General features: G+C 38.6%; 1 protein-coding gene across 1 annotated transcript; it reads right to left on the reverse strand.

The window, feature by feature from the left end:
- Nucleotides 1-6,904: 6,904 nt before the first annotated feature.
- LOC130592151 (uncharacterized) lies at nt 6,905-8,055 on the reverse strand. The gene is made up of 2 exons (XM_057396324.1): nt 7,865-8,055; nt 6,905-7,794 (listed from the first exon to the last, which is right to left on the reverse strand). The coding sequence occupies exon 2, from the start codon at nt 7,780-7,782 to the stop codon at nt 7,027-7,029; it is 756 nt and encodes a 251-aa protein (XP_057252307.1). The 5' UTR covers nt 7,783-7,794; nt 7,865-8,055; the 3' UTR covers nt 6,905-7,026.
- Nucleotides 8,056-8,930: the final 875 nt, after the last annotated feature.

Genomic DNA, 8,930 nt, shown 5'->3' on the forward strand with positions numbered 1-8,930 from the left:
AGACAATCAGAGCATTTTCCCATTTTTCACTCATAGAATCAATATCTTTCTTAGCTAGCTTAGCCACTGATTCACCATTAACAACCATCGGAGCTATAAAGCTAAGATTCATACCTTTATCTGATATCCTACTATGGGTGAAGCTTTTCCAACTGTTACGGGCCTCCTCACCTAGTTCCTCTGCATTTTTCTTTCCAACATCCACCTGAATCGTACTCTCAGGAACCACCGCTACCATCGACTCCACCTCAACATTGTGGGTTACTGTTCCATTGCCTTCTGTATACTCAGCCCCAACTACTTGCGAATGGTTGCTTGTAGAAGCTTTCCCTTGACTTCCTGATCCCGTTGCCAGCTCACTAGCACCGGAGCTCTTCTTTTTCCAGCCCATTTGCCCACCGGGTGCACAATTGCAGGTTACCTTATCATGCGCCTAGAGAGGTTTCGTGGGTCGAAAGTTTTTTTAGTGGTTTTGGATATTTTGCTGGAATAATTTTTGAATAAGAATGTTACTTTTTGAGGAATTAAAAGTAACCTTGGGAACAAACAATGGGAACGCGAGAGATTTAGCGAGGAAAAACTTCCTAGGCCTTGTAGGAAGAAACAATTTCGACCACAAGGGATTTTAAAACAACTTTCCACTATAATAGGCCAAAACAACTCTGATTACAACCTATTACTTTTCTCTCGATTCTCAACTTAAGTCACTTAACTCAAGTTCCCAACGACAGTTCCCACAACTGACGTTCCTCTCAAACTTCACTAGAAGTTCCTTTCTCTTTCTCTTTCTTTTTCTCTTGCTTCACTCAAAGCTTCTCCCACTTACAAGAGTTCACTCAAACCCTTTTCTCAAAAATACACTTTGTAAAACAATAATGGAAGAGTAATAAACTCCATTAATGTAAGTATGAATTCTTTCAAGGAAAAGGCACTGACTCTTTTAGACAACTAAGATAAATTAGCTAAGTCAGACACAAATTGTTCTAAGGAATTAGGCGCCTATCTATAGACAACTAAGACAAGACATTCAATCCACTAATTAAACCATTATCCCATGATCACCATGATTTTAATTAATTACTTAAATAAATTAAATATTCCATGACAAGTAAATAACCCACTAATCCACTACTTCACTTCATAAGAGAAGCAGTAACATATTACGTGGTTTTACAAAACTTGAGGAATAATTAAACTCTTTTTAAATTAATTAAATACTTGGAGGATAATTAACTAAGCCACTAAATCCACTAACTACAAAAACGTGTAGCAGTAACTTTTAGGCGTGTAGTCGAATTTTTAGGAAATAAATAAATTATTTACTTTAGCTAGTTTTTAGGAAAATATCTTTTAAGAATCACTTTAATAAAATCGAAAAACAATTTTATATTTAAAACCGAAATCTTTTAAAAATCGGAAAGATATTTTATTTAATATAAAAGATAAAAGGTAAGATAATCAGAAAATCTTTTTAAAATCTTTTCCTAACAAACTTAAACTAAATTCCCTAAAATAGTGGATCTTAGTTAAAACAATCCTAAAAACTCTATCGGACATATTGGGCGCACACTTAGAGTTAGGCGCACAACTTTAGAGACTCTTAGGTGTTCCTAAACCAGTTTTAAGTCTTCTTCCCTAAACTTGTTCCTATAGTGCCAGGTCTGTTCCTATCATGGGAACAGAACCAAGTTCCTTTGAGAATTCACCACGAACTTAATTAAACTTTTACTCAACCTTAACATGAAGATAATAAATACACCCTAATGTATTCTAATCTTCATTCCATGCTTGATTCTTCATCACTCGAACATCTTTACTTTGACCTTTGATTAATTCTCCATTTTAATCTTCAATCAAGTATTCTCTTTGCTCGAGCATGAGTTACCTTGCAACAACATAAATAGAATATACCATGTCTTTTGTGGTTAAGTCATCTTCAAAACTCAAGGGTCAACAGGTTTCCTTATTTTTAGAGTAGAATTTCGAAAAATATAAGTATTCAAGGGATTATCTTATTTCCATTATGTTTTATTTTTCCTTAAAATATCCTTCTATGTTCTATTCGATTTTCTTTCTTCTTCTCTTCTCTCATGAACCCTAGTTCTTATTTCCTCCATTAATGATACATTGAGGTATTTTCTTTACTTTATTTTATTTATTAATTGCTTCAACTATGTTTTATTTCTTACATTTAGCTTTTATTATTTATTTCATGTGTTAAGTAGTTTATATGCTCGGGTTTTTGAATCCATGTTTATACTATGAATCCTTATAAATACTTGTTCATGGTTTGATTAGTCGTTTATATTACTAATTGATTAGTGTATTTATTTTTAATCTTGTAACCTGATTAATTGTGTGATTAAATCTTGCTAACAAGATTTAGAATTATTAAAATGTCGACTTTTAGAGGCTTACATACAATTAGTAATTTTGATTATGTTAGCGAACATACTACATATGTTGAATTGAGAGCGTTAAGACCCGACCGTAGAATGAACTTGTGCTCTAGATATCTGATTTATTAAACTATTGATAATATTTGATAGATTATACTTATAAACATGGTGAACCAGATCCTTTTAGTTAGATTTTTGTATTGTATTAGCTTAGAATTAATTCTCGTCGGTGAAAAGAAAACATAATAGTTATTTGCGGGCTTTCGGTTTTCTCTCGGTGTATGGTAAAACCTGATTTTCCATCACCGTCGCCATGGCCAGAAGCTCGAAAACAAAGGCGAAACAAGGTACTCTACAAAACAAAGGAGGAGGGAAGCAATATGGACCATCTGGATCCACTGTTGGTAGGAAAGAATGATCAGTTGCAGAACTTCATGAAGTTCAAGCTTTGGAAATGGAGACTCCAAGAAATGAGGTTTTATCGCCTCGACGTTCGATTGAGGAGTTGCAGAGGAAGCAAAAAGATAAGAATCAATTGTCGGAATGGTTGACCATCATGAAGGAGACTCAGACTCGATTGGAGAATGTAAGTATCCCTCAATCTAGGAATTTACTTCTTGATTTTGAAAAGGTCAATTCAATTGTAGATGAGCATGGAAGTGCTGTTAATTCTTCAATTCCTACAATTAAAATTAATTTTGAGGATATAAAGATGAGGTTGTGTATTAGGAGAACGCAGTTGTGTGCTATGTGATAGGATCCAATCCTCGTTTTCCTATAATGGAGGGGTTTATTAGGAGAGTTTGGGGGAAGAAGGGGATTTATAAGGTTGTTGCATATGGAAAGGGTCTGTTTCTTGTGAGATTGAAATTGCTAGAGCAACGGGATGAAATTTAGGCGGGAGGATTTCAATTTTTTGACAAGAAACCTGTAGTTATGAAAGCATGGACTGTGGATATGGATTTGACAAAGGAGGAGGTCAAGACGGTCCCTATTTGGATTCAGTTGCATAATTTGGATCTGAAGTACTGGGGGAGAAATGTCTGGCCAAACTAACTGCAGGGATTGGTAAATTTGTTAAACTAGATCAAGCCACATTAAAGAAGGATAGGTTGAATTATGCTAGAGTGATGCTTGAAGTGCTTATGAATCAATCTTTTCCTGAGGAGATAAGGTTTGAAAATGAAAAAGGGGTAAATGTAACCCAAAGAGTCCTGTATGAATGGAAGCCTATAAAATGTGATAATTGTTTAGGGATAGGTCATGTTACTAGGGAATGTTGAAGGGAAATCAAGTCACAGCATGTTCAATGGGTTCAAAAGAAGGCTCCATCTGCGCCGGAAAATAAGGGATTTAAGCTGATTACCATGAAAAGTAAGAGCAATGTGCAGATTGAAGCAGCAAGTAAGGAAGTAGATGTTATTCCAGTACAAAAAAGGAACTCTTTTTCAATCTTATCTTCTACAGAAGACTTTGAGCCTGTGGTTGGTCAAGAGAAAAGAAGAGGAATGGAGGAAGCAATGGGCAAGGTTGGAATGGATCTTGATAGATCAGAGGGAATCAATGAGGACGGGGAGCCTCCTAGAAATGATCGATAGCTTGATGAGTTGGAAAGTAAGGGGACTCAATAAGCCTAAAAAACAACTTGAGGTAAAAAACTTTATATTATCTCACAAAATTAGGCTTTTTGGTCTCCTAGAGACTAAGATTAAACCACATGTTATGGGTGGTGTATATCTTAGGCTTTGTCCTGGGTGATGTGTAACTTCAAACTGTAAGGTGGCTGGAACTAGTAGAATAATTGCGGGGTGGTCTCCTACTGCCTTTACTGTGAATATCCTATTTTGTTCAAGTCAGTTGATCCATCTTGAGGCGGAGGTTGTTAATGGGAAGAAATTTTTTAATTGTGCTTATGTATATGAAGTGAATGAGAAGTAGGAAGAGAGATCATGTGGAATGATTTCATAGCTCTAAGTAAACAATTCAGTTGAGCTTGGGTAGTGATGGGAGACTTCAATCCTATTATGGGAATGGATGAAAGAATTGGCCTTCCAGTGAGAAGTAGGGAAGTGTGAGATATGAGAAGCTGTATGGAACAATGTAGCCTTAAGGATATTACACAACAAGAATGTTGGGGTCTAGCGTCCGACAAAATCGGACGGTAAAAAAGCGGGGACGGATGGTAAATAAATTAGCGTCCGCCAATGGAAGCTAAAGAGCCGATGCAAAACCCCTGGTCGCGAATGGCTCGATTAGCGTCCGGTTGACGGACGCTAAATGTAAATATTAGCGACTGCTTTTACTAAGTTAACGTCTGCACAAAAGCATGACGCAAAATGGCCTCCGTTTTGTGTGGAGGATGCTAGTTAGCGTCGGTTTGAGAGGACGCAAGTTAGCGTCTGGTACAGAGGCGGATGCTATTTTGCGTCACGCTTAACGGACGCTAAGTTAAAAAATCAGTCGCTAGTTCCTCGACCTCTTGCATGGTTAAAATTACTTTTAGCGGACGTTAACTTCATAGGCGGACGCTAATTTCCCTTTTCTTTTTTTTATTACAATGCTAATTGTATTTGAATAGTTTTTAACCTGTTTCGTTTTCCAACAAAATATATACTCAAGCTGTCCGCTAATGCGCCGAATTCTGCACTAATGACCTGTTTGCATTAAATATAAATTCATAAATACACTAATATAAATTCATACATACATAAACATAAGTTAACGGTTTTAACTAAATTATATGTTTTCACGTCCCGAAATATAAATAAGATAGATAGTGTAAGCTAATGTAGGATCCTAAGTCGCACACGCATCACCACCGCCGCTGGGGGGGTCTCGAGGCCCGGTAGAGGGGAATGAACCACCACACTGGCTAATCATCTGGCTGTATGTCTCCATAGTGGCCCTCATCTGCGCCAGGTACTCATCATACACCCTGCGATCCTCCTCTCTCTCCTTTTGCCTGGCGATGCGTTCCTCTTCTCTCTCCTTCTGCATCCGCTCACGTTCTCTTTGCATCTCGGCTCTCTCTTCATCAAACTTCGCAGATAACTGAGAAAACATGGAAGGAGTGCAACTGGAGGACGAACTACCTCCTCCCCTCGAAGACCTCTCAAAATAGAGGTCTGCACTCGTCCCCAAACCAGGAACCCACCCTTTCTTTCTACCACCAACAGTCTCAAAGAAAATCTGGTTCGGGGCCTTGGTTTCACCTCTTTCTTCAAATTTAGCAAGCGTTTTGTCATAACTTTACTGCAAGAATGGATTAAGCAAGTTTAAGACACTTAGCCAATGAAAATGAGAAAAACTAAGCCATTTCGAGCCTTTTTTGGGTTTCATGTTCCTATAATCCTACCTCTATGGCTATTTTAAGTTCTAATGGCTCATGCAAGTCCTAGAATACTCATTTAAACTTTCTACTACTTGGTTGTATGATTCTAAGCAAGTTTAAGACACTTAGCCAATCAAAATGAGAAAAACTAAGCCATTTTAAGCCTTTTTTGGGTTTCATGTTCATTTACCTTGATTTTTTGGACTTTGTCATTGATCGGCACCTTCTTTCCAGACTCATCCCTCATGTGTGTGTCCATGAACAAGTCCACAGCGGAAGGCAGAACCCCTCCACGCTGTGCGGCCTACACGTTCAAAGACATTAATTAAATCAAGTTTCTGGATCAAATGTATTCAAACAAGTTACGCTTACCAATCTCTTGGCGCGCTCTGCTGAGGAAATGGAGCCCTGGACATGAGAAGGAGGTACGCTGCTGGTCAAGTCACCTCCTCACCGGTTCTTGCTAGCCTTCTGAGATCGTGCTTTGAACTCCTTGTCCTGAGCATTCTTCATCATCTGCTCGTGAATGCTCAGAGACAACCATGTCGGACAAACACCACCCTTCTTCTTTACTATCGAGTGGTGATTATCTTTCAACCTTTTGGCCATTTTCCTGTCGTATGTAGACCTCACTTGAGATTGAAGCTCCTCCCTCCATTTATATGTGCCCTACATGCATATAACAAACCAATCAGAAAGGGTTAGTTTACATATTATAAACTTAAGTATAAAGGGTTAGTTTACATATATAAGAAAACTAATCACAACGAGTAGTTCCTCCATGGATGATGGAAATGTTGCTTGAAGCATTTAGTCATGTCGCGAATGACTCCATTGTCTGCAAACCTGATAAAAAGCAATTAAAACCTACAGAACAACACCAATAAAATCTATTAAAAGTAATAAAGTATTACGCTCATAATATAACTTACCAAAGTCCATTGGGATCCAACTCCTTTTTCTTGTCACCTACCCCAGCCTCATGATTATCCTCGTCCCTCTCCAACTCGCCATCACGCTCAGGCTGAGGCTCACGCCCCTCTCTGCCACTACCCCCATCACGAGGACCACCTCCGGATCCGGTACCTGATGACATCTGCAAAAGCTTGAAAGTAATCACATATTATAATCAATAAACTATGAAATTAATCATAAACAAATTATAAAACCGTAGTACAAAATATTGAACATCACATAATTAATCAATTTGGAAAAAGCTCCAAATTAAAAACATATTAAATGACTAAAACACATATAATAAAAATAAATAATATGTCTTACACATAGAGGTCTGCACTAGCGATAAAATGACAAACATATTGTCTTACAACAAAAGCAAACTACATAAGGTAACAAAATACACTCAACGTCATCAAACAAATCATCCTCGTCATCATCATCGTCAGTCAAATCACCAGTCTCGTCGCTGCTTTCATAATCACTTGGTTCTCCTTGTTCATTCGGCGCCTCAAATTCCATGATCTCATCATTATTGTTGTCGTCACCAGCATCATAATCTGGTATCTCATCCGGAGCACAAAGAACTGCAGCGCTATAAACTCTTTCCTCCCGGAGAACATCCAAATCAACCGGGGCATTAACTTCGGACCTTGCCTTCGTTTTAAACACAGGCCACCATTGCACTTTATCCCTCCTAAGGCTGGGATACGGCGCGTAGTATACTTGGATAACTTGGTATGACAATACAAACGGATCATATTTTGGGTATTTCTTGGTGTGATTGACTTCCACAAGTTTGTACTGTTCATGAATGTTCATACCCTTGTCCGAGTCCATCCAATTGCACTTGAACAAAATTGTCTTATAAGCAGCCAAATTACCATGGTACACCAGTTCAATAACCTCCTCCAAAATGCCAAAGTAATCAGCTCTATCAGCAGCTTGTACACATACACCATAGTTCATAGTTGACTTATTCTTCCCATATTCCTGTGTATGAAAGTTATATTCATTCACAAAGAACTGATTCCACGTTCTCACTTGTCTGGAAGGACCCATAGCAAGAGCTCGAGTGACATCGTCACTTGTCATGGCACCAAGGACCTGGTTTTAGGGACTAAGTTAGTTCATGAAGGAATCTCAATGGTTATAACAAATAATGTACGAAACTCACATTTGTCTTGAACCAACTAGGGAACTCGGCTTCGCATTTGCTCCACACATCATCCTTAGCAATGTTCGGTCTTGAATTGACAATATAATCCTCGAATCGCCTTGAGTAAGTAATGTCACACACGTTAGGCAAAGGACAAGTAGAATGTAACACAATGGGTCTACAACTTCTCACCAAATTACCTTTCAAAATCACTTAAGATGCCACTGTTTGCAAGTACGTAAAGATGTGCTCGATCGTACTCCTTGTCTTGCAACCATCGCAAACGTCCATCTGTTCTCGGTCGACCGCAGTCTTCCCTGAACAACTCGGGGACACCAAGACCATGTGTGCTAGCGACATCAGAATTGACATTTCTTCCTAAGTCCCTTGATTTTGTGTCAATCCCGGGCTGAAAGTAGTTGGAGCAGAAGTTCGCTATCTCCTCAGTTACGTAGGCATTGCATATTGAACCTTCAACACGTGCTTTGTTTCCCACTTTACGTTTTAAGTGGTTAAGCAACCTGTCAGTAAGGTGAGGATTAGCATTTTATGTATGAATTCAGTATTGTTTGACACTTAAAACAAATTCAATTACCTTTCGAAAGGGTACATCCATCTATACTGGACGGGGCCACCAATTTTTGCTTCATAAGGCAAGTGAACCGGCAAGTGCCCCATTGAATTAAATAATGATGGAGGAAAGATTTTTTCCAACTTGCATAAGATCTCAGCGATGTTGTTCTATAAGCGCTTCATCTCACTGACTTTGATTGTGGACGCACACAAATCTCGAAAGAATTGACTTATTTCGGTTATCGCCTTCCAAACATGCAAAGGAAGCAATTCTTTTAGACCAACCGGCAACAGCCTCTCCATGAATACATGACAGTCATGGCTCTTCAATCCTTGCAATTTACTACAACTAAGATCCACGCATCTACTCAAGTTCGATGCAAAGCCATCTGGAAACTTCAAGTCACGTACCCACTCACAAAATACCTTTTTCTGAGCCTTGTCGAATGTGTAAGGTGCTTTAGGCTTGGCCAAATTCCCCACACCATCATCAACAAGCTCCAGTTCCCGG

Source organism: Beta vulgaris, chromosome 1, assembly GCF_026745355.1.
Source record: "Beta vulgaris subsp. vulgaris cultivar EL10 chromosome 1, EL10.2, whole genome shotgun sequence".
In the NCBI taxonomy this organism is placed as follows: Eukaryota; Viridiplantae; Streptophyta; class Magnoliopsida; order Caryophyllales; family Amaranthaceae; genus Beta; species Beta vulgaris.